The sequence below is a fragment of the Protopterus annectens genome, chromosome 1.part0, assembly GCF_019279795.1.
Source record: "Protopterus annectens isolate FY-2018-M chromosome 1.part0, PAN1.0, whole genome shotgun sequence".
Lineage (NCBI taxonomy): Eukaryota > Metazoa > Chordata > Ceratodontiformes > Protopteridae > Protopterus > Protopterus annectens.
In genome coordinates this window covers 290055081-290081329 of record NC_056725.1, presented here as the reverse complement: position 1 = coordinate 290081329, position 26249 = coordinate 290055081, and the positions used below count along the sequence as shown (strand labels likewise).

Below are 26249 nucleotides of genomic sequence, written 5' to 3'. Positions count from 1 at the left end.
AACCGAACTTTGACCGTGGAAGATGAAGAACTCGAGTGAAAGATTTCCGCTAGAAAATCCAAAACTGCATGAACAGGGGCAGTAAAGGGATCTATGCTCCTTGATTTCGCCCAAAGGGAGAAGCATTTCCACTTGCTAGTGTAAATCCTTCTAGTAGAGGGTTTAAGGGAAGCCACTACGATATCCCTAACAGGGTTAGAGATCATAGGAAGCCTGGCTAAGGAAGGAAGTGGAGCAACCAAGCTGTGAGGTTGAGAGAAGGAATGGACCGATGCAGCTGACCCGATTGGTGGATCAGAAGATCTGGCACTGGGTCCAGATGCCACGGCTGCACTAAAAGGTGACGATGGAGGAACGGAAACCAAAATTTGTCGAGGCCAATACGGGGCAATGAGAATCATTTTGGCTCTCAAAATGGTAGCTTTCTGAAGTACCTGTGGTATCAATGGAAAGGGAGGAAAATGGAAAGGGAGGAAAGGCATAAAGAAGTCCCTGGGGCCAATCTTGGGTAAGAGCGTCTCTGGGGGGATGGCCCGGAAGTGGGGAGAGAGAGAAGAAGGCTGGGCATTTGCTGTTTTGGGGAGTAGCAAAAAGATTGCAACATGGGCGGCCCCACTTCTGAAAAATCTCCTCCACTATAGATTGTTTGAGAGACCACTCGTGAGGCATGAGTATAGCTCTGCTCAATCTGTCCACTAAAATGTTGGTTTTCCCAGGGATATGCGTTGCTACCAGAAACCGATGAGAGGAGATCGCCCATTGCCAAAGTCTGAGAGCCTCTCGACACAAGGGGTAGGACTTGGTTCCGCCCTGCTTGTTGATGTACCACACTACGGACATGTTGTCCGTGTGAACTGCAATTGTTCCCAAGGGAAGAAAGTCGTTGAGGGCTTGCAACGTTAAAATCACTGCTCTCATCTCTAGGACATTTATGTGCAGGTGGTATTCGAATGGTTGCCACGTCCCATGAACCATCCTGCCCTGATAATGACCCCCCCACCCGATCAGGGAGGCGTCCGTAGTGACTGTGGCTACCAGGGCGGGGGAAACAAAGGGTCTGCCCTGATGAACCTAGGGAGAAGAAATCCACCAGGATAGGTGGTTTTTGCATGTTTCTGTCACCAGAATTTGGTGACGCATGGGAAGTTGTTGGTAGGAACATTGGGTGAACAACATCCATTGAAGGAGATGCATGTAAAAGTGGGCCAAAGGAAGAAGAGTACTGGCAGCTGCCATGAGGCCCAATACTTTTAGGACCAGTCTGGCTTGCACTTTTTTGCTGGCAAGGATGATCCGCACATGGTTTTGGATATCTAGGATTCTCTGGCTTGTGAGGTTTGCTGACATCCGAACAGTGTCTAAATTTGCGCCTATAAAAGTAATAGACTGGCAGGGCAATAAGGAGGATTTTTCGTAGTTGATCGATATTCCTAATTGAGTGCAGAGATTTAGGGTGTAATCACTGGCTTGGAGAAGTTGATGCCTGGTGGTGGCTGAGAGGAGCCAGTCGTCGAGATACGGAAACACCTGGAATCCTTGACGTCTCAGGTGAGCCGTGACCACCACCATGCATTTGGTGAACACTCTGGGGGCTGTAGTGAGACCAAAGGGCAGGGCTCTGAATTGAAAATGACTGGACCCCAGCCGAAAGCGGAGAAACCTTCTGGAGCGTCTGTGGATTTTTATGTGATAGTACGCATCCTGAAGATCTATTGAGCACATCCAGTTGTCTTTGCCCAAGAAGGGCAAAATCGATTGAAGTGTGACCATCCGAAATCTTGTCTTTTTCACAGACTTGTTGAGTCTGCTGAGGACCAATATTGGTCTCCAATCTCCCGTCTTTTTGGGAACCAAAAAGAACCTTGAGTAGATTCCGAGCTCTGAATGGTCTGTTGGAACTGGCTGAATGGCCCTTTTGTGTAGAAGCTTTGATACTTCTAATTTTGCGATTTCCCTTAGACCGGGTGGAACATTTGGAAGGGAATTTTTGTGAGTGAAGGGACTTTCCTCAAAAGGAATCTTGTAACCCTCGGATATGATCGACTGTACCCATTTGTCTTGTGAAAGGGAAAGCCAGGCTTCTGGGTACAGCGATAATCTTCCCCCGACTGCCTCCAAGGATGGACAGTCGGGCAACACCTCAGGGATGCTGGAAGGGCTTGTCAGAGAGGCTCTCTGCTTCCTGGTTTTGGACCCCTCTCCCCCTAGGGCGGCGTCTGTTATTATTATTACCCCCTCTGCCCCTAGGGGTAAACTGACCACGTGTGTCCGGCATGACTCCCTGAGATTTACGGAACCACATCTTTCCTCCCTTCTGTCCTTTAATTGTAAAACAATTTACTTACCACGAGCTGGCAAAAGGAGTACCTCATCAGCGAAGCGGCAAACGAGATCTGGGTATTTACCGCCTTGCATCATGGGATATGGGGCTGCCTCGAGCTGGTAAAAGTGACTCTCGAGCTTAGCAAGTGCCGAGTCGGAGCCGAGGATCGGCTCCGAACCCATCCAGCAAGAATGAAGGTGAGATTGACAACTTAACATCGTATCGCCTCCAGAGAAGGAGACCTGGATCTTTTTAGACTCTCAGACGGCTCCGAGGGACGTGTTGCCGACTGGGAGGGAGGAACATCGGTTCCAGCCGGAGCAGAGACGGATGGTATAGCTTCACCCAACGACTGCTCCGAACTGGGAGCCAAAGGTTTAGGTGGCCTGGAAGATTTCACAGGCTGAGCCTTAGCCGGTGAATCTTGGGGCTTAAGCAAACCCCTCAGGATCAACTTGTTTTTGCGATCCTGCAGGACTCTTGGACTGAATGCATGGCAAATGGAGCAAGAGTCCTGCAGGTGCACGGCGCCCAGACAATAAACACAAGAAGTGTGACCATCTGTCAGAGACATCTTCTGACAGCATGAGTCACACTTCTTGAATCCGGACGGCTTAGGATCCTTGGACATCCTGAAGGAAAAACCAAGGAACAAAGAACACACACATAAAAGTTAAGGTAACTAACCCCTAAAAATTACACACTACAGTTACCACAACCAAAAACTACAAGCAAGGTATATATCTGCCACTACCACAAACAAAAAACTATAGTTAATTATCACTAAACAACTAACAGTGATAATAAGGATTTTTTTTTTTTTTTTTTAAAGGAAGGAGATAGAGAGAAAAGGTTATCCTCTAACTTAAATGGAAAACCTTTCTGAGGTAAGGAAAGGGGGAGGGGAGGGGAAACTCTCCAATTAAAACGAGTTTCTGAAGAGAAGTAACAAGGATTAGGAAGAAACTAGCTACAATACACAGTTTTAACTAAACGACTAATTCTACACTAAAACTAACAGTTTATGACAAGAAAAAATGATAATAATAAAGTTTTATACGACCTGAGCCAGTAGAACAACCTCGCAGCAGAAGCAGCAAACGAGATCTGGGTATCTAGCACCAGGCATCATGGGATATAGGGGGCCTCGAGCCAGTAAGCAGCTCTCGAGCTTTTGAAGATGGCCGAGTCGGAGCCGAGGATCGGCTCCAAACCCAACCAGCAAGAATGAAGGAGAGATAGACAACTTAAAATTTACTTTTATGCACACTCCAAAAAGACACAAGCCTGGTTAACAGGAAAAATGATGCTCTTCCTTAAGACTGAACCTGCAAAGCCATCTTAAGAACTATAGAGCAATAACTTGCCTTCCGACAACACAGAAATGATATACTGTAATTTATGCAGAGTTTATAGTCATCTAGGAAAAAAAAAATCAATACTGGCAATAATAACAAAATGGTAATAAAAGAAGGGCACATGGAACAAATGATTACTTATTGTTAAAGTCATAGAGAGACACAGAAATGGAAAGAATCTAAGTATGGCATGAATACATTATTAAAAAGGCATTTGATATCAGCCCACATTAACGGATAATGAAAGTGTTACAGATGTAGGAGATTCATCCTACACTGATCAATTACACTGCAGTGATGATCAAACAGTGGCAAACTACTTTGCAGCTAAGCTATGACAAGGACAAATTATTATCCCAGGGATAAAAATTCAAAGGGGGATATTCCTTGCCATGGTTTTGTTCATCTTTAACCCATTCAGCTGTAATTAGGTTACGGTTACAGCTTAACTGCTAGAAATTAATTTCTTACAAGCTCAGAAATATGAGAGTTGCTTAGTATTAGATTAATTAGTATTAGGTTAACTGCCCTTTATGGGTCATTTTAAACCTAGGAAATTACCCCATGTGAGAATCAAGCCCTACACCTTGTGCTTGTAAGGTAAGCGCCTTGACCATTAGGACAACCTCCCTACTTACAAATAATGTCTGTAACATTAGCACTGTTACTGAAACCTAATAAAAACTTCTCACTAGTGTTCTATAATATACTGTCAACAAATTCAGTACTGCTTAATGAAAATGACAAAACAGTCAAGGATTCCTTTATGTATTTATCATTTGTTAGCCATATCATTTGTTAGCCAGGTAAGTGGAAAAAGAAGTTATGTTCTTACCATAACATTCCATGTGAATTGTTCATCTCGCCTTTGTTCTTACGCACGGGTTCGGGGCCGACCCACGGCTCCGAGTCGGCTACATCACAAGCTCTGCATCTAAGAGAAGCTCGAGGCACAGTCCCTATCCCATGATCCCCCGCTGCTATCCCTCAGATCTAGTTTGCTACGAAACCAGACTTCAAGAATATAAGTGACCCTCTTGCCTATGCTTCCATTCACACGAGATCGTAACACTCAAATTATATATAGACAGGCATACAGTAATGAGCACACCTAAAAAGAAGCAGGTAGTGCCAGGTAACCCCAAGAAGGTAACCAGACACCAGTCATACTCGTTCTTCCAGGACGAGGAGGGGGACAGAGGGAAGGAATGTAAGAACAAAGGCGAGATGAACAATTCACATGGAACGTTATGGTAAGAACATAACTTCTTTATGTGAAATTGTTCGATCTCGCCGTTTGTTCTTAAGCACGGGTAGCGTCCCTAGCACCGCAACCCTGGGTGGCTCACGGAAGAACATTCCTGAGAACTGTGGAACCAAAGGAAGCCCTGTCCCTGGAGGTCCTGTCCACTTTGTAGTGAGTAATAAACGTATGAGGCTTGGCCCAAGTAGCCGCCGCACATATGGTATCCAAAGGCAAACGATCGGCGTGGGGCAGAGAAGTGGAAACAGCCCTAGTAGAATGAGCTTTAGGTCTGAACGGAAGAAACTGCTTGAAGGATGACTAGACGAAATTTATACAGTCTGACAGCCACTTGGATAATGTGCATTTTGTTACTGCCAGTCCTTTCTTATTGTCCGCATAGGAAACAAAAAGTTGATCTGATTTCCTACATTCCTTGGTTCTGTCCAGATAAAATCTCAGCTGTCTGTGGACGTCCAATTTGTGCAACATGTATTCCAATTTATTAGAATGGTTCCTGAAAAAAGTGGAAAGCTCAATGGATTGATTAATATGAAACACTGAGCATACTTTCGGCAGAAAGGATGGGTTAGTACGCAAGGTGACCCTGTCTGGGTGAAAAACTATATATGGGGGTCTAATCGACAATGCCTGTAGCTCCGAGATTCTGCGAGCTGAAGTGATTGCCACCAGGAACAGGGTTTTCCAGGATAGATACTTAAGTGGACATGTTGAAGCTGGCTCAATGGGTTCCAACAGGAGTTGAGACAGCATTAAATTCAAGTTCCAGGGAAATACTGGGTTTCGTATGGGTGGCCTGAGATGAAAGGTACCCTTCATAAATAATCTACAAAGTCTGTGGGACATAACTGTAGCTCCTCCTTCACCCACATGAAAATTAGATACGGCAGCTAGTTGAACTCTTATCGTGGACGTAGAGGCCCCTTGATGAAGAGTGTGGAGAGAAATTCTAAAATTTTATGAATAGGGGCCACCAAAGGGTCTATACCTTGTCTGGAGGCCCAACACACAAAACGTTTCACTTGCTCCTATACAGTTTTCTTGTGGAAGCTTTGTGGGAAGAAACTAAAATGTGTCGCACTGCTGGGGATAGAAGGTCCGACCTGGCTAAGTTGGGAAGTGGATCAGCCAAGCTGTCAGTTTTAGGGACTGAAGAGATGGGTGAGGAACTCATGACGAGTGAGTCAGCAGGTCTGGCACTGGGTCCAGAGTCCAAGGTTCCTCCATCTGGTGAGCTTGAAGAAAGGGAAACCAGATCTGTCGAGGCCAAAATGGTGCTATCAAGATGATGGTCCTTCCCAAACCTTTGGCTTTCTGTAGAAATTTGGGAATCAATGGAACAGGAGGGAAGGCATATAGGAGACCCGGGGGCCAAATCGTGTACCAGTGCGTCCCTGGGGGCATCCCCTGGAGGGGGAAGCAGGGCGAAGTAGCTTCTGCATTTGGCATTCAAGGGGGCGAAGTAGCTTCTGCATTTGGCATTCAAGGGGGAAGCAAAGAGACTGCAGCAAGGCTGGCCGGAAGATCTTCTCCCCAACTTGATTCTTGAGGGACCATCCGTGAGGCAACAGGCTGGCTCTGCTCAACCTGTCCGCTATGACGTTGGATGTTCCCGGGATGTGCGTTGCTATTAGAAAGCGTCCGGTGGACACAGCCCATTGCCAGATTCTCAGGACCTCTCCGTATAAGGGGTAAGACCTGGTTCCTCCCTGTTTGTTTATGTACCAGACTACTGACATATTGTCCGTCTGAATTGCCACTGTTCCCAGAGGTAAGGAGTCGTGAAAGTCTTGCAATGCCAGGAACACTGCTCTCAGCTCCAGGACATTGATGTGCAGATTGTACTCTACTTTCGATCACTCTCCTTGGACTGTTCTCCCCTGAAAAAGTCCCCTCCCACCCTATCAGGGAAGCGTCCGTGGTTACTGTGGCTACGGGGGCAGGGAGCACAAACGGGCGTCCTATCTTCAGTTACTGATTGTTTATCCGCCAACGGAGGTCCCGCTTGCAAGTTTCCGTGATCAAGACTCTGTGTGACAACGGTAACCACTGGAACGACCACTGAGCAAAGAGAAGCCACTGGAGGATTCTCATGTGCATTCTCCCTAGGGGAACCGAAATAAGGGTAGCTGCTATCATGCCTAATACTTTCAAGACCTGTAATGCGGGAACTTTTTTGTTTTGAAGAAGAATAGAGACCTGATCCCTCAGGACTGACACTCTTGCCTGAGGAAGTCTTACCATTGCTACGGAGGTATCTAACTCCGCCCCTATGAATAACATATGCTGTGAGGGAGACAAGGCAGATTTTTCGAAGTTCACTGTTATTCCTTAGCTGGAACAGAGATTGATTGTATAGTCCCTGGCTTGTACTAGGTGATGCTTGGTGGTGGTGGTAAGGAACCAATCGTCCAGATATGGAAACACCCGGAATCCTCTTCATCTCAGGTGAGACGCCACTACTGCCATGCACTTGGTGAACACCCTGGGGACTGAGGTGAGGCCAAAGGGCAGAGCTCGAAACTGAAAATGACTGGCTCCCAACCGGAAGCGCAGATGATCTCTGGATGGCCTGGCCATTTTTATGTGGTAGTACGCATCCTTGAGATCTATAGAGCACATCCAATCGTTCGTTTGAAGAAACGGAAGAATCGATTGTAGTGTGACCATCCGGAATTTTTCCTTCTTCACAAAGGTGTTGAGTCTGCTGAGGTCCAGTATTGGCCTCCAGTCCCCTGTTTTCTTTGGAAATAAAAAGAACCTTGAGTAAGTTCCGGATCCTATTTGGTCCGCCGGGACTGGCTGGATGACTCTTTTTTTCTAACAGCCTTTGTATTTCTAAGGCTGCCTGATCCCGCAGAGTGGGTGGAACATCTGGGAATCTTTTTTGGGTGGGTGGTTTGTTCAGAAAGGGAATATTGTATCCTCTGGTTATTACGCTTTTTACCCAGGAATCTGATGTGAGATTTAGCCAGGCCTCTGGGTATAAAGCCAAGCGACCCCCGACTGCCTCCGGAGCACGACAGCCAGGCCTCCATTCAGGAGTGCTGAAAGGGTTTCCCAGGGACGGTATCCCTGTCGCCCTGGTTTTGCGGACCCCCTCTGCATGGGCAGTGTCTTCCATTTCTTCCCCCTCCTCTGCCTCTGGACGGGGTATCACTAGGTGCAGACTGGAAAGCTCCCCGAGTCTTCCGGAACCACATTTTTCCGCCTCTTTGCCCTTTGGGGTACGGTCTAGAGGGGGTGGAAAAATGGACCCCTACATCAGACAGGGTCTTTCCTTCTTGCTCGCACCTAATGAGTGTCTCCTTCACTTTGGGCCCAAATAAGGAGGTGCCATCAAAGGGGGCATTAGCAAAGGAAGACTTGAAGGCTTCCACAAAGGAGCACAGGCGCATCCAGGATTGTCTCCGCAGAGCAATCGCTGAGGCTACTGCCCTACTCGAACCCTCAGCCGCATATGAAATGAGCCTCATGGACGAGTTAACTATCGAAGTAAGGGTGTTGAGCTGTGCTGTCACCTTGTCCGAGACAGCAGCATCTGTGTTACCCTGGAGAGCATCTCCCAACTCCTTAATGAGATCTTTCTGAAGGCGCGTAAAATGCGTAAGGTAGTTCAACGATCGCATGGCAAAAGTCGCTGAGCTAAAAACACACTTCCCATACCTGTCCATAGTCCTAGAATCCTTGTTAGGAGGAGGGACAGAAGAAGATGCTTCGGACATTTCCTTTTTGGTAGCTGCCGCCACCACCATAGCATCGACTGGGACTCCCTTGGTAAAGTAAGCTTTATCTTCGGGGGGCAGTAATATATTTGTTTGGTCTCAGAGGGACTGGTTCCACGGTATCAGGAGCCTCCCACGCCCTTCAAGCTATTAAATCCATTAACTCGAAGGGCGGAGTCACCCTGGAAGTGGAAGGTTGAGCCCCAAAGGCCTTCAGCAACACAGACTCGTCCTCAGTGGGGGCAAGTGTCTGCCAGCCACCCCTCTGTTTTAGAATTTCTGGGATGTCCGCAAACGAGACATCCTCGGGGGAGGACCATGGGGACCCCTCTGACTCATCCAGGTCGGTGTCCGATGTCAATGATTCCTGTGGGGAATCAATGTGCCTCCTCTTGCACAATTTCTTCCTCGGGACTTCAGAGGTGGCATCTGGTGAAGCTTCCGAGGAACAGGGGACACTCGCTGAGGCTGGCCGAGGCATTGGGTCTCTACGCTTGGTGGGGATCGAAGGTGCAGAAACAGAACTTGGTCCCTTCGGGGGAGGAGAAGAGGTATCTGATGATGCGAGTGTCTGACCAGACAAAACCTTCCTCATGGCGTCGAAGGCACCAGAGCCCCGGGCCTAAGACTCCACCGGATCCGAAGAACACGGTAGCTTCCCGGTCACCAGGACCACGGGCTCCGACCCAGAAGACTGAGCCGAACTAATCTGCGCCGAGGGCCCGGGGGGGAGAGTCGGAACCGAAAGCTCAGTTCGGCTCTCCACCCCGCAACCCAGGAGAGAACGTCGGCTCCGAGATCCCTCAGTGGGCTCCAAGGGTGTCGAGGTTAGTGGTGCCGAGAATAGCTTCGGCTCCGGGGGATCCACAATTATCAGCTCCTCGACTCCTGGCTCCGATGACTCCATGGGTCTCGAAGGAGGATCTACAGATGTGACGGGGAGGGCTTCAAGTTTCTAAACCAACTGGGACGAAACCGCAATATGTTTGGACAGAGCCGTGCTCTCCATAAGCTTCTGCACCACTCGATCCACATCGGTGTCCGACATCGCCCTGGAAGAATGGGGTCGATGAGGTCACCGAGCGAAGGATTGAAGACGGAAGTACCTCTGACACTGGCTCCAAGACCTGGGCCTCTAACAGAGACAACCGTTAGATGCTCGGTTCCAAGGTCTGTGGAGCCGGCGATCGAATCTTAGCCGAGGTACTCGGAGCCGAAGACTTGGGCTCCGATACCTTTGAAGACTTCAACCCCTTCGAAGACTTCGATGCCTGGTCTGCCTTATCTAAGGACACTTGAAATTCGGGCTTTAAAAGGCCCCTCTCGATGAGCTTCCTGCGCCTCTTCATCATGACCCTTCCACTAAAGGAGTGACAGATGGAACAATCCTCCTGAAGATGGAAAGGGCCAAGACAGTAGACGCAGGAGGTATGATTGTCCGTAATGGACATTTTTTGACCACATCGACAGCGCTTAAACCCGGATTTGGCTTTCTCTGACATGTTTAAAGCTAAGCACTAAAAAAGTATAAATGTATCTATTATAGAAAAAACACACTAAACTGTAGGAGTAAATACAGAGAGTAAATTAATTTTTATATATATATAAAAATAAAATAGATATAGAAAAGATATATAAATCTGAAAAAAAAAATAATTCTGCCAGAGATTTTTATATATATATATATATATATATATATATATATATATATATATATATAACACACACTATCTAATCTCTACTAAACTTTTACAACTAACTATTAAGCAATATTAATGATTTTAGAAATAATAACAAAAGTTTTACTGGTCCAAGCTTTCTCTCGACGCGATCTGTTGCAGCGGCAAACTAGATCTGAGGGATAGCAGCAGGGGATCATGGGATAGGGACTGCGCCTCGAGCTTCTCTTAGATGCAGAGCTTGCGATGTGGTCGACTCGGAGCCGAGAGTCGGCTCTGAACCCGTGCGTAAGAACAAACGGTGAGATCAAACAATGTCACATTGATACTTAGATCTTTTTCAACCATGACCCAGGACAAAAGGACAAAAGTAAATTGTTCCATGACTCTACATCACTTGCGACTATATGATGTCAGTGCTTTTTAGCAATATTGACTGCTTTTGGTCATGCAAACATCATTAACATATCTTGCCTCTGCATTTTATGAACATGGCTGTGTTTATGCTACAATTCTGCATTTTCAAATACATCAACACATTTACAACAACAATTCTGCAAGTCATGCTATACATTGGTGCCATATCTGTGATAAGCTTTTCAGCCTTGCACTTGGAGATAGTTTGTTGTGTACTGGATTAAACAAAATTAAAAATATATTAACAATTTATCAAATTACCAAAGTTCACTCCTATTCCTCACTTATATCAGACACATAAAGCAGCAGAATAAGTTACCTTACGTGAAAATGTACTTCGCTTGGATGAAGGACTTGGATTCAGCACTAAATATAAAGATATATTAGCAGCAGCCACAGAGGAAGAGCAAGTGCACAGCCAGATGTGGTGTGTTCCAAGAACAGAAAAATTCTCCAGGAAAAACAAAGGCAAAACTGATGCCAAGATGATGGAAAGGATAATGACACCATGTGCTGACAACATGTCTCGGAGTTCACCGTCTTTCATGGTTGTCTTGTTGAGCCTCACAGACCTATTGAGAGATCACAATGCTTAAATACTGTGGGAATGCAATAATAAACTGTAACATCACTCAGTAACCTAGCTGGTATGTGACTTAATTCTTCACTTGGATCAAAGTAAAAGAGCACTAAATACATTTAGTCACCTGTAAAAAGAAATAGTCTGTTTGTATCCACATTTTGCCTATGAAATATTCATAAAGACTATATAAAATAGCTGCTAAGCTCATTTCCTCAGTCTGTTTTGTTAACAAATGTCTGATATGGCAATGCAGATCCAAACCTGTCTCCAGCACTTCTCTCTTAGCCACACACACACACACACACACACACACACACACACACACACACACACACACACACACACACACACCTTGCTAACAATCTAACCCTATTCCTGGATCCCCATACTCCATCTTTTTAATGTCAGCACCAATGTCCAACCCTTAATTTTTGTCATGTCACTTGTAAAGCTATTCTAAGACCCCAGCCTCATTGTTTAAGACAATATATGCATGTCTCCCAAATATGCAACAAAATCTAAAAGATTTAGTATTTTTGCTTGGAAATGTTTACCTAGATATTTTTATGCCCCAAGTAGACTCCAGAAAAAATTTCCTCTGATAGTTAGCAAATGTTGGAGGTGTAACATGGAAGAAAGGGGTAATTGGGAACATATGTTCTGGGAGTACAGTGACTTGGCAGACTAAGGATTCCCTGCAGGATGCACTGTCGGAGATGCTGGGTGGGCAGATTAGTGTGATGAAGGAGATGATTTTTCTGAGCTGTGACAAAGAATCAGAACTGCCTAGAGACGGAAAGGTCTTGCTGCGTCTAATTATGGTCCAAATGTCCATCTGATCATCTCCTCTATAAACAGTTAAGAAATACTACCAAGAAAGATACTCAGAGACAAAAAGGAATTTTATCTTCATCTTCAAAAAACTACTCAAAATACCCCTCAAAAATTTTGGTCAGGTGTTAATAAACTTCTTAAACCAGGACATTCTCCTACTCCTATCCCTTTAGGATTTAACCTTAACAGCTCTACTCAGATCCCAGATGCCTTTAATAACTACTTTACAGAAGCCATTCTAACCCTAGCCAACTCATTACCGACACCTACTGCATCCTCACAAAATATCTCTCCAGCCTCTACTAAAGCCTTTCAAATCCAACCCGTCTCATCATCTATTATATATAAGCTTCTCTTAAAACTAAAACCTTGTACCCCATCTGCTGACCAACTCCCATCTGAATACTTACAAATTGCTGCAAAAGCTATTTATCACCCAATATCTATTCTGATTAATAGGACCATCTCTGAAAGAAAAATCCCTACCATTTGGAAAATATCTCACATAATTCCCCTTCATAAAGGGGGCCCTTCTTCTGAACTATCCAACTATCGTCCTATTGCCTTACTGTCCCCATTAGCTAAGATAATGGAAAGGTGCTTACACAAACAATTTCTTAACTACCTTCTTCAAAACTAACTTCTAGCTGACTGTCAACATGGTTTCAGGCCTCACCATAGCACTACAACTGCCCTTCTTTCCTTTGCTGACTCCATCAATAATAATCGAAATAATAATCGTTTCTCTTCTGCACTATTCATAGACCTATCAAAAGCTTTTGATATGGTTAACCATAACATACTTCTTGAAAAACTCAACCTCCTCTCTCTAAGCTCACATTCGTTACAGTGGTTTAGAAGCTATCTCGAAAACAGGCAACAAGCAGTGCTTTGGGAGAACAACCTATCATCCTTACTCCCAGTAAATGTTGGTGTTCCACAAGGATCTATCCTTGGACCCCTTCTTTTCTCATTATTTATTAATGACCTTTATTTGAATGTGCCACAGGCGACCTGCATCCATTATGCAGATGACTCGACGTTGATCTGCTCTGCTACAAATGTTTCCTCTCTCCAGTCCATCACCCAAACAGCCTTTCATAACGTTGAAAAATGGTTTATGAAGCACTGCCTCCTCCTTAACCCCAAAAAAACAAAGCTTCTTCTCTTTACTGCTACTAATAAGTCTCCTACACCATTCTTCACTATCTCCTCAAATAATTCTACCTGTATTAACCCCGACAATACCACTAGACTATTAGGTGTAACCATTGACAACCATCTTAACTTTGATGACCAAATTAACACTACTATTAAAGCTGTTAATAAAAAAATTGGGACACTCTACAGAATTAAACCCTTCCTTAACCCTGCAGCTAGAAAAACCATTGCACAGACCCACCTGCTTTCCACCCTTTTTTATGCTTCAGCTATATATACCACACTATCTAAAAATAACATTAACAAACTCTCTACCTGCTATAATAGTATAGCTAGATTCATTAATGCTACTCCCCTTAGAACTCACCACTGTCACAACCTCAAACAACTAAATTGGCTAGAACTAAATAACCACTTACTCTACCAACAATTACTTGTCATTCATAAGACCCTTCATTTCCCTGATAATACTCCGAGCCTGGCTAAACTTATTTCTCCTTATAAGAACCTAGCCACACTTCGTTCTGCCAATAAGTTCCTAGTATCTATAACTAAATCATACAATAAAGCTGGGGATGCATTATTTTCAAATTCCATAGGTAAACACTGGAATCTACTCCCTCAAGAAATAGCTACTCTAGAGTCTACCTCTCTGTTCAAAAGAGGAATCAAAGAACATCTTACATCTCAATGGCTATGTCCTTGTACCAATCCCGACTGAAAGTATGTCTCAATACACCTTATTTTTCTTCCTGACCCCTTACTGAGCTCCTACCTGACACCTTCTAGCGTTGAGAGTTGAATCTTAAGGTATGCCTTCTATTATTGTAACTTCAGTATTTAGTTTTTATTTTTTTTTTGTAGAACTTGACTTACAAGTATTTAAATGTTATTACTATTCTCTCTTGTACCTTGTATAATTCTATGAAGAATAATTTTTTATTGTTAAAAATCACTGTGATTTTATCTGTACTGGAGCTTTTCTCCCCGGGCCTCTGCTGTAAACGGATATATGTCCAGTTAGACTAGCCCGGTCAACAAATGTAAAATAAAATAAATAAATGGTGGCTGCTGGAAAAGCAATTACTAGAAAATGGAAATCAAAATCTAAACCAACTATATTAGAAGTAGTGAATATAGTAACAGAGATAAAACAACTGGAAATGAGATCTTTAGAAAAAGGAAGGAGCAAACTACACAAGAAAAAATGAGAATTGTGAGAACAATACATACAGGGGAGGAATGAGGTCTAAAAGAAGGCAGGACATAAATGAGCTATGTAATGTTTGACTGAAAACAATTGGGCAGATTATAAGTGATGTATAATGTTTGCAACTGGGATTGTGTCAGTATGGTTTGGGATGTAAAATGTTTGCAACTAGGATTGTGTCGGTGTGGTTTGTTTTCATTTATATAAATGTATGATTGCTTATGTTGTAAGTGATGTTTTAATAAAGACGTTTCTTGTTTAAAAAGGGGGCAAAGAATTGAATAATTTATGTAATTTTGCTTAGGTTATATAATATACAGAAATATATGTGAAGTATAACGTTTGTTAATTTTAACTTAATACAGTTTGATTACTTTCATACACATGTAAATGTGCCTATGTTACAAGTGATAATTCAATAAAGGTGTTAAAGTACCTCCTCCCGTTTTCTCCAATTTTCACCAATTCAAGCTTCAAACTTGTTGAAGACCTTCTGCTGGGAAAGGTGGTCATTATTCTCCTTACTAAAAAAGCTGAACCCTCAACTACCTTTCATTTTCTACTGAGCAACAATTTAAGTTCCACTCCATGATCGTCCACTAAAGAGTATCACATGAAGATCAAAGAGGACTTTTATTGAGCCGAATACAATTTAAAAAGGGAGACTATCTTCCTCTCCAATAATCCCTAGAACCATTCTTGGACATTAATTGTTCCTCCAGGACAGTAACAGTCTTTGTAATTCTACATTCTTACCGTTGACTGTGTCAATCTATGAAAGAACTGTACATTTCATTTCAACAAATCTCTAAGTCAATCATTTGTGTTTGTTTTGAGTATCATGACTTTTTCCATTTTTTTTTTGTAAGTAAAAAGATCCTCACGCCCCTTTAGAAAAAGCCTTCAGACTGCAAACCTACTCTTAAGAATGGCCGATTCAGAAAAGATAAATAAATGAGTTCCCAGTTTTCTTTAGCCATATGCACATATCAAACTATAACTTATTTACACATTGTAGCACTAAACATAAAAATAATTTTACAGTAGGCTTTTTTAATAAAATACATATAATGTGCTTGATTCTGAACGTGCTCAATTCTGAATGGTTAGTGATAATAAAAACGAGAAAGAAATGCATAGAGCTTCTATTACAATTTTAATTAGATACACCAAAATATACACAATGGTCGGGAATCAGAAACAAGTAGCATAATGTATTAGGCAAAACTGCACACTCAAAGGATGACATATAGGGTAGGGCTGATTCAGAAATTTAGACTGGGCTGTCACACTACACAGTGAAATAGCAAAGCTGGCATCATATGCAAATAATACACAATGACATGGAAATGAGCAACACTACAGTAACGAGACCAACTGTGAATGCAAACAAAGGTAAATGACATAGTGAAATGATTTGGAAACATAAAACAAACTGTATGATGAGTTATGTCCCTAATGAATTTGTACAGTACTTCTTGATGAACAGACACAATGGCAAGAAGCTAGACGTAGCATCTGCATTAACTGAACAGAATATACTAGGGCCATTCTCTACAAGTGCTCACAATGGTGCATGTTGTTGTCCTCTACACTGCAGATGATTCAGAAATGTTTAACATACCATCACCTCTACCACACGGACACAGTTGAACATTCAAAACAGAAGAAAGACACCATAAGGGAGCTTTGTAGCTATGTACCATCCTCACATGGTCTCCTGTGGAATGCATGAAGTACCAAATCCTGCAGGCCTTACAGTATGTAAAATACTTACCATCTTTGGTATAGGGACCTTCTAGTTGCTATCAAGACAAAATGTAGACACATCACAGGCATCCACCTAAGGAATACTACATCAGTTCCTTGACGTTAAGTTGCAACATGTGGAAGACTGTATGTGGTTCCCACAGACTGCAGAGAGGAGAAGTTCTATGAAACATGCTGTTTCCTTGAGGTTCTAGGGGCCGCTGACTGCCACAATATCACTATCATGGCTCTGCATGGCCTACAAGCAAATCAATATGTCTACCAAGAGAGCTTCCATTCTATCAACTGCCAGGAAATGTAAAACACACAAGGAACTACAAGCAATGTGTCTGTGTGTTATCCAAACAATTCCCACAATTCCCATGGCAGACAGACATCAGTGATTTATGCCGAGTGACTTCCCACAGGGACATCTTACTGGTGTTGCCAGATATCTGAAGATCTGTACTGTTATAGAGCTGTAAAATTGTGTTTGGACTGCTGAAAGTCTGCTTCCACTGCCTAGATTCCTATGGTGGTACACTGCAGTATGCTCCAGAGACATGTAGCAAGATATCAGCAGTCCATGTAATGCTACACAAGACAGAGGTAAGCAGACAGACAGTGCAAGACATGGTCATTGAAGGACCAGAACAGTAACAGCATCAGAAGAGGAAGTGGTTGAGGGGCAAACAGAGGAACTGGAGACAGGGGAAGACCATTTAGAGCAGAGGCAGACACAATATGTTGTAACACTGGCAAAAGGGTGGCATGTAGTCCACAGCTATGGGCAAAATCAAACACAAAAAAGAATAAAACTTGACTCATTTGTGACTACACCCAGGCTATATTGTACAGTGCATCAACTGTCCACACTCTACATCAGGCATTACCTAATCTATGTAAAAAAACAGTGAGGACAGGCTACAGTTGTCATCTGCACAGGTGTAGAGATGGGTCCAGTGACAGGGATCAGTAATGAGTGAAATGGGGAGCTAATGATGTGGAAAGGGATGACTGACATGGCTGGGTGACTGGAGGAGTTGGGTATACTCACTTGACATAATGTTACTTCCTGGTGGAGGCAGGTGTCAGAATTTTGTGAGTACTTGCTCAGTATGGATTCCAGGAGATGCAGCTCCTGCAGATGTTGGTGTACTATGTGAATGTAGCAAAGTCAGAGATTCTGGGATCTCAGGTGGAAGTGAGGCAAACTGGGAGAAGCCCCGATTCTGGGTGCATACTTTCCATGGAATGGCATAGACACCAAAACCTACCAACAAGGACAAAGGTGATCTGTGTGAATATTATCTCCTTGCCATGCCATCTGCATGATAACCATAAGGGATACACCTGCATGTGTGACCACACGAAGCTCCACCAGGCTCGGTGGTGTGTGAGAATGTAGCAGTACGTGGCCTTAATCTGACTGCCCTGTGAAATGTACCACATGGAAGCAGAGGACCAGTGGCCATGGCAATAGCATTGGCCCTGGCAGTTGGATGCAAACGGCCCAATTAGGCAGGGAGTATGGCCAGATGGCCAGCCAATACACCAATTAGTCGCTCCACAAACTGCATAATCTCACATGTTATAAAGCAGGCCTCGCAGTACATTAACCATTTCCATTATGACAGTGGTAGTATTCATCTGTGCCTGGGTAATTGCCCTGCACATCACTGTGTAACACCCATTGTGACATTCAGATCACGCAATGAGAGGAAGTCATGGCATTGGCAGCCACTAATTTGCCATTCCCAACTGCTGTCTAAATGGGTGTGAAGGCACCACTGTCCAGTTGTGGTGCATGAGTTTGGTGAAATGGTGTTTTTTTTGGGTGGAGTTGTAGAACAAGCCCTGACCTTTCACATCCACTAGAGAAGTGGGGTCAGGTTCCACAGCAACAGAACTCTTCCACTGGACATCAGTGGTAACATGCCTTTCACTTTACCAAGGAGGCACTGAGCCCCCAGACTGTGCTACAGCTAGGTCACCATCCTCATCAGTCTCTGAAGCAGTATTGATTTCAAGCATGCACTATTCCACAGAGAAGGACCCCATAACAACAGTACCTGTAAAAGCAGAAAGATAAACAATTATGTAAAACTGCAACTATATGATAATCTTACTCTCCACTGCTGCAACAACATTAGAGATAATAGTGTGTACAAAGAATATAAGCAAACGTACCTTGTGGTGTAGGTAATTAGGCTTCCATCTCAGATGTGCTTGCAGGGGAGATACAGTGGGGTTCAACATCCAAACGCTCATGGCACTAGTGTGCCGGAACATGTGTCTGTTTCAATCTAGTGCATTCCCAAATGAAGGACAGGATGGTGTGACCACATTGGCACCCACATCCAGGTCTCCAGAGTATCTTAGTCCTTTCACTCCCTCCAGAGAGGGACACCAGGAACTTCCCCACATCAGTGATTGTGGTCTGCATTAGGTGACCCTCACCCATGGCCATCCTCTCACATGCAATGGCTTGGCTCTTTGTACAGACATGCAGAATCGTATTAGTGACTATGCAATGGATCTGTTGCATTGCCCAATTGTGACCACCAGTGAGGCTGCCATCTGCTCAATCTTAGCAGTGCTGAGAACATAGCGCCCATCTCACAGACAGCCTGCATTAACTCTCCAATCTCTGCACAGGAGAACTTCTTTTGCTGCTTTGTAGCCCTATATGTTCCTGTGCTTGAGGACAAACACCCATACTCAGTGAGTATGCAGAAATATGTGCAACATCAGCTATACTACCCTCACACATATGCGGCAACAGGGGCTGCAGAACTTGCCACACCTGACCTGCCTCAGTATCACAGGACACATCTCCACAGTGGTCCATTAGGGTCAGCATGGAGAAAGACTGTTGTCACAGACCCCCTGTCATCCACCTGCATTGACCTGTGTGCATTTTCATTGTCCCACATACTCACAAAAAGCCTACAATGGTTATCAAGTATGCCTCCCCCCCATCTCCTCAAATGCTGCAAAACTATATTTATTTATCCTTTGTTGACCAGGTTATAACCATTTTCTTCCCATCATTCTTGAAGAACAATTACTTTTCCATGTGGTAAATCCTAACCCATAGCATCTGTATTACTCACTGCATTGTCTTTTGAAATCACGGCAGCTCCATTCACATAAACACTTTTAATTCTCCTCCATGTTTCACCCTACTCCAGCATCAGCCCTCTAGCCCCACCTACAAGAAGAGAGTTGAGGAAATTCCCTGGTGCCCTAGCCAAATTTCTCCTAATCCAGTATGAATATCACTTTGGATCTCCCATGAAAAGTGGCCACTGCCCCAGGGGGAATATCACAGTCAAAACAGCATTAATAAATGAAACCGTAGGTTAACTACATTTTGCCAGTGTTTTAAAGAAACCTTTACAGTCAATAACTTTAAGGTTTATATTATTTTGATTATGTTCCATATTAGACATTTGTTCATACAAAATTATTATAGTTCAGTCTTCTGCAATAGAAGAGCTCCCCCAGAACTGAATGAGAGCAAATTTTGTCATCTACCAGACTAAAGTACTGGTTGGTGAGCTACAATTAAGCTAATAAATGTTTAGGAAACCAACCAAAGACACTGGACAATCAGACGTGTGTGGGGCTAAAACCATTGGTTGGCTCCCAAGACAGAAACTTGTATATTAATGAAGGGAGCTGTATTACCTTAGGGATTTGTTAATTTAGTCACTTTTTAACACTGGCTTACAAGTTCCACCTGTGTCACCCTTGCAAAAGTAAAGAATATATAAGGAAAGGTGATAATAAGTGTCAAGAAGAAATTTTCAACTGTCTTACAGGGTTTTAAGTTTCCATCTTTCTCAGTCAAGTGTCAAACAATATTAGACAGCTTAGGTTGTCAGTCATGCATATATGGCAGTCCAGGAGGCTCAGACAGCAAGACAGGAATCCACGTCATGGAGATAAGATGATGTGACTTGGATAGTGCTCCTCTGATAAAGCAGGACTAAGATAAATGACTGGTATGTCCAAGCATAAAACTGCAAGACAAGCTCTCTCTTTGGAGAGGACTGCTGGGTATTACTACCATGTGGAAACCAGTCCTAAGAATTGGAAATGGCTTGAAGATGGACTGGGAACTGCTGTTTGTGGAAACATCAGAGAATACGTTACGATCTGAAGCTGCAGTAGTACCAAACTGACTGACCAATAACCAATATCTGACAAGGTGTGCGTGTGAAAAACTTTATCAAACGACATGAAATTATTTATTTATTTTTACTTTACATCTACTAACCAAGTAAGTGCACTGGTCTAGTGACATTTTTTCATACATGACCCAGGCCATCTTCCAACTGTAAGTGATTTAAGTGATCTGACTTAATTGGCAAACTACAACATGTCGTACAACAGAGTGAAACAAGTAGTGACAGCCACTGAAGCAAAGTTTAAGCCGTGGTACAGCAAGGTGATTTAATGCCTAATTAGAACAAATGCTGAAATGCAACAATGCAAGATACAGCAGAATTAACTCCACTACTTGAAAATTTGTAGGGATTTCCCAGTTTATTAACATGGATGTAGATAATCTCAAGAACAAAGACAAACTCTCTTCAGCAGTTTGCTTGGAGTATTAAAAAAATATATTTTTTCAAATATATTCATTAGCACTCTTCAAGAAAAATCCTGATGAGTGGATGGGAAATAGGAAATACACCCCAGGGATCACTTCTGTGTCTCTGCTGGTCAGTGACACAGGAAAATAACTTTCTTGGGTGGTGTAAGCTATGGTACCTTGCTGGCTAGGCTTACGTAGGCCCTTGGGCCAATAGCTTAGTACCTACATGTCCCTACTGAGAAACAAGTTTACACCATATTGAAAATGCCAATATATTCTGTGTTGAGTAACATCTTGATTTACCATAAAAATCAAGCAACAGACTACATGTTACATTACGTTCTTATTAGTGTAAAACAAAGGGAGCTGTAGAACACAATGATATAGGCTCCTTTCCATGCAAATATTATAGTAACTGTAAATATGTGAAGAACACAAATTGTTTTACTATTGTTTACAGATTAAATTAATCAAATAACTATGCTTCTTCCCTCATAGTATATACAGTAGATTATTTGTGTTAATCTTATTACATTTAGTATCCAGCCCTTTGAGAGTCAGAACCTTCAGATTATCTAAAATTTAACCTAAATGCAATAAATAACTTCATGCTCATTTTTAAAGAGCATCTGGGATCTACAGAGTGAAATATTTGCAATATACTGCTTAAGGAAAAAGAAAAATAAATAAATTCTGGCATTTATTTTATATGCTGAATTACTTCTGCTACTTACAAGCAAGCTAGAAAACCCGGGATTCCTATAACGTACAAATACATTGTGAAATGTTGCACTACTGCATTATGAAACAAAAAACAGAACCTATATTCCTTTACATTAAAATTGTCGTGATTAATAATGGTATGCCCTGTTTCTGAGATAAATATTTGACTTGGGGAAAAAACTGTATTACATTGTATAACTATATTACATTGGGAATGCTTGCAAGCATTCACCCCCTCCCCCAGCTATGCCAGGCATATTTTAGGAACTAGCCTGTATACCCCCCCCCCCCCCAAGATCCTCGCACAAACTGTATGGTTTATAGACAATAAAATAAATAACGCTGCCTAAATTAAAATGCCCAAAATCATGAGCACATTTTAAATATTGCTTTTTATAAATTTGCTAGAATAACAGGATTTGAATTATCACGCATTTTCTGAAGGATAGAACATCTAAAACTCAAATGCCTGTCACTATTTGATGGATTCAATTCCCAATGGATTTGCCAGAAACCACAAATTTTATGAGGAGCAAACTAAAAGGGGTGCATCTGGGCATTCTGTGAAATTCTGAAAAGTTGAAAATACGGGTATGTGATTCCTCCATTGTGCAACAACATAAGGATATATCTGTACGTTTTTAAAATATCAAGTGATTGGGGCAACTAGGATACTGTCTACACCATGTACAATTCAGTTTGACTGTCAAATTCGCTGAATCCAGCAGTGTTGTTTCAGCGCGTACGATTGTAAATAATCGCACGTGGCAATTTCTAGTGTGTTTTCCTACGTTTGAAAATGTTCTTTTCTACGGAGCACAGACTCTTCCACGGTCGGCTGCACTTCTAAAAACGTTTACAAATACGTTATTTAATCTACAATCGTAACTGAAAATGTATTCCACAACAACGGCTTTTATTTTCTTGAGTACACCAGTGGCAAATAAGACATCATATCAATCAGAAATTGTGTGCACGCACAATAATACGTTTTAGTTTTGACTAATGACAACTTTTGACACGATGCATAACGTGTGCATTGATGTGAAAATTTGTAGGAATTGGGAAGTCTAGCACAACTTTTGTTTGGGTTGTAAAAATAGCAAAAATACAGCAACTTGATTAGCCAAAAGTGAACACAATGATTTTTTTTTGCATTACGTTGCAGTAGTTTATTATCTCCTTCCCTACAACAATTATAGGTGATACCTGAATCGTACCAAGTGGTTGCTTACCTGTCAAAACATGAACGTTGGGGACTTCAAAGAGGTTTATAAGACAGCAAGAGCCTATCTAAACAAATGGCAACAAGCCAGCAGTCCCTGTACACGTTAAATAAATAACCAGCACGTACAAACTACAAACGATGCAGTCTACCTACATTCACAAACTGTACATAAGGTTAAAAGTACCATTAAACTAAAACATTCATATAACACAGCAATCGTACCCGGAAGTTAGTATAAATTGTAGTTCATAAACGCTGCTTAGAGACGTAATAAACGCTTCCTGCGCATTCACATTCGTAGCAGAGGTTTGTGTACGTTCTTCAACCAATCACGTGTAGACGTTATCAACCTTTTCCGGACTAAACCTCCGCCAACTTGAAGTTGAAGTGACTTATAGGAAGTAGGAAATATATGGTGCTATTTTGTTGATACAATCTTGGAAACGTTGGTTCAGTTATTTTTGTTGGGAGTGATAAGGCGTGATGGTTTGCGAGAAGTGTAAGTCTACCATACATATATATATATATATATATAGTTATATTTGCATGTGGCTACATTGCTAGTGAGTAAGCTTTTATAGCGTGTTTTACTTAAAGATATGTGTATGGCTGTTAGATGGTTAAATTGATAGTTGGATTTTAGTTTGGAAAAAAAAAATCACTGTAGTAAATTAGTAGTCCTTTATGTATGGTTATGTACCTTTTATAGAGCAATTTAACGGAGTTTATTGTACTATTTTAAATAGAACAAAAAGGTTGGTGACCCCCGCCTCAAAAGCTGCACTAAGAATAAGTGGTTGTTCATCTTTTCTTTTATATTCAGTTATGAGACAACCGTAGAGTTGCCATTTTTTTAAATGTTCAAAGTGGGGAATTTTTTTATGGAGAGGAGCTGTTGTAAGACAAAATCGGCAAACAGTCTGTTCTAGATTGGACACAAGTTGACTGCCCCAAACAAAAATATCAGACAGGATGCCAAGTTCCTGATGGTCTTAGTGACCATCTCCCTCCTGTGGAAACGTACCAACATAGCCACACCCATTGTTTTTAGACAAGTCAGAGATGATTGTAAACTAAATATAGAAGAACTACACAGCATTAATTGTAACTGGAAACCACTACAAACCCTAAATCTGACTACTTCAACAATATTCTTATCAATATTCTTGATAGACTCGCACCAATTAGGAAAATAAGAGGCCAGGTCAAACTATGCACCATGGCTAACTAGGGAAACTAGAGCCCTTCTAAAGTCAAGGAATAAGGCTTGGAGAATTTGGAAGAAATACAATACTAGCCTAGCCAGACAAAGTTACCTGCAACTTAGAAATCGGGCCAAGAGACAAAGTAAACTCGATAGACAAAATTACTTCCTCAATATCCAAAACAAACATTCAGAAGATCCCCAAAAGTTTTGGCATGCCATTAACTCTCTCCTAAAACCAGGCAAAACTACCACTCCTGTGCCTAACTCCACAAATGACAACAAGGACTTTGCCTTCCAATTCAGTCACCACTTCACGGAACCCATCTTAAAACTCTCCTCCCAAATATCAAAAAACAGCCCCACATATAACCCAACCAAATGTGTTGACAACATCCCATCCTTTACGCTCTCACCCATTCCCACCTCCTAAAACTGAAACCTACCACCCTTGCCACTGACAATCTACCAGCCAACTTCCTAAAAATAGCTGCTGAATCCTTATCCTACCCTATTTCTATTCTTATCAATCGCTCCATACAAGAAGCATATGTCCCACAGCTGTGGAAGGTATCGTACATTGAAACTCTTACGAATACTCAAATTGTCGCCCCATTACCATTTTACCCCCCTTATCTAAAATACTAGAGAAATGTATGTATTCTCGGGTAACACAATTCCTAAACGCACGCCATCTCCTCTCCCACACACAGCATGGCTTCCGACATCACCATAGCACAACTACCACTCTGCTCTCCTTCACCAATCTGATCAACCAACATAGAAATAACAATAACTTTGTATCTGCAATATTTCTACATCTCTCCACTATAAACCTGAATTGCACAATTTAATTCCCTGTAACAGCAGATGCCCAGTACACTCAAACTAAACAGTGTGCCATTCATCAACCTCCAAATTATCTAGCACTTTGTTAACCAGGTAGCATCTTGCATTTGAAATACTACTGCCACTCTGCTCCAGACAATGGCTGCTACAGAAATACAAATGGCAAAAATGGGATCCAGTAAGAAATGCTACTCCTGTAACCCCAGTAACACACACGACAATTATAGCTTTGGCTGTAATCCTTTTAATTTTACTTCTTGCCACTCTGTATAGTCCAGACTTTCTGTTCATTGACATACTTAACAAAAAAAAAAGCTTTCCATTTGTCACACAGGATATCCTCCTCAAACTATCTTCATATCCAGCAATTTGAACACTACCTGGGTTACATGATTTTTTGGAACACTACTTGTTTCATGATTTTTGGAAATTATTGTGACTGAGCTCATCAATGAAGTTTTAAGACCACTAGGTTTTGTTTTGTTTTTTTACGAATTAGTTACTTCCAGTCTCTGTGTACAAAACCTATTTTGTCTACAACTAACCTTATAAATTTACACCTTAAAATATATACATATATAATCCTAACTGGCTGTGTTATTTACAGCATTCCAAAATTAATCCTGCTACTGTCTTTACTAGCAGGTGGCATTGAACTGTGGGACCCTTGTGAGCCTACTACCAAAATCCAAATATTCTTACAACTAATGCCAAAAAACTGCTCTCTCCTTTTATACTCCTAAACATAGGCAGTATAAACAACATGTTTGACCAAGTATGTGTTTGGTTTCCATAACGTAACCTAGACATCCAAATTTGTGAAATACATTTCTGTGTACAGTCATCCGATAATAGTCATGGTTGTGCAGTCCTTTCAGGTGGTCTAACAAACTCATTCCCATACATTACATTAGTAGGAATAAATCTGTGACTCAAGTACAATAGATGGGTCCATTTCCACAATTCCAGCTTCGCTGAGACTGCATGTTAACATCCTGCTAAAGTCCTCCTCTAACAGGAGTCAGAATATCTCTCTTGTATGTTTCAAATCCACCCCAAACCTCAGTTTTCATCCTAAAACCTCTCCAGTTTAGCCATAAAGATGTCCATTTAATTCTTGAAGTACAAAAATGTCATTCTAAACTCCAGCAAAAATATTATTTTGAACCCTGGCTCATATTAAGACTGGCAGTTTCTGCATGCATCTCCACATCAACAGTATGACCACCGAATCGGTTTGCCATCAAGTACCTGGTCTGCTGCTGCATGTCTAGATTCTTCATACTAGAAACCAGAACTACTGTCGAAAAGGCTTTATCTTGGCTTGGGTTGAATA

The 26249-nt window shown here is 42.2% G+C and overlaps 2 protein-coding genes across 3 annotated transcripts in view; one reads left to right on the top strand and one right to left on the bottom strand.

Moving 5' to 3' along the window:
- The window catches only part of PIGF (phosphatidylinositol glycan anchor biosynthesis class F), a 242991-nt gene extending 219836 nt beyond the window's left edge, over positions 1–23155 (bottom strand). Inside the window, exons 1-2 of one of the 2 annotated variants that reach the window (XM_044059819.1) lie at positions 23083–23155; positions 11086–11338 (exon numbers count right to left, since the gene is read on the bottom strand). In XM_044059819.1, the coding sequence (XP_043915754.1) occupies positions 11086–11313 (228 nt within the window). In that variant the 5' untranslated portion in view covers positions 11314–11338; positions 23083–23155. Of the gene's footprint in view, positions 1–11085; positions 11339–22867 lie in introns of both variants that reach the window. The other variant, XM_044059745.1, reaches the window with a different exon arrangement.
- A 7-nt stretch (positions 23156–23162) lies between these two features.
- Positions 23163–26249, top strand: part of CRIPT (CXXC repeat containing interactor of PDZ3 domain) — a 180251-nt gene continuing 177164 nt past the window's right edge. The window contains exon 1 of the mRNA XM_044059884.1: positions 23163–23359. Coding sequence (XP_043915819.1) covers positions 23344–23359 — 16 coding nt within the window. The 5' untranslated portion in view covers positions 23163–23343. The remainder of the gene's footprint in view (positions 23360–26249) is intronic.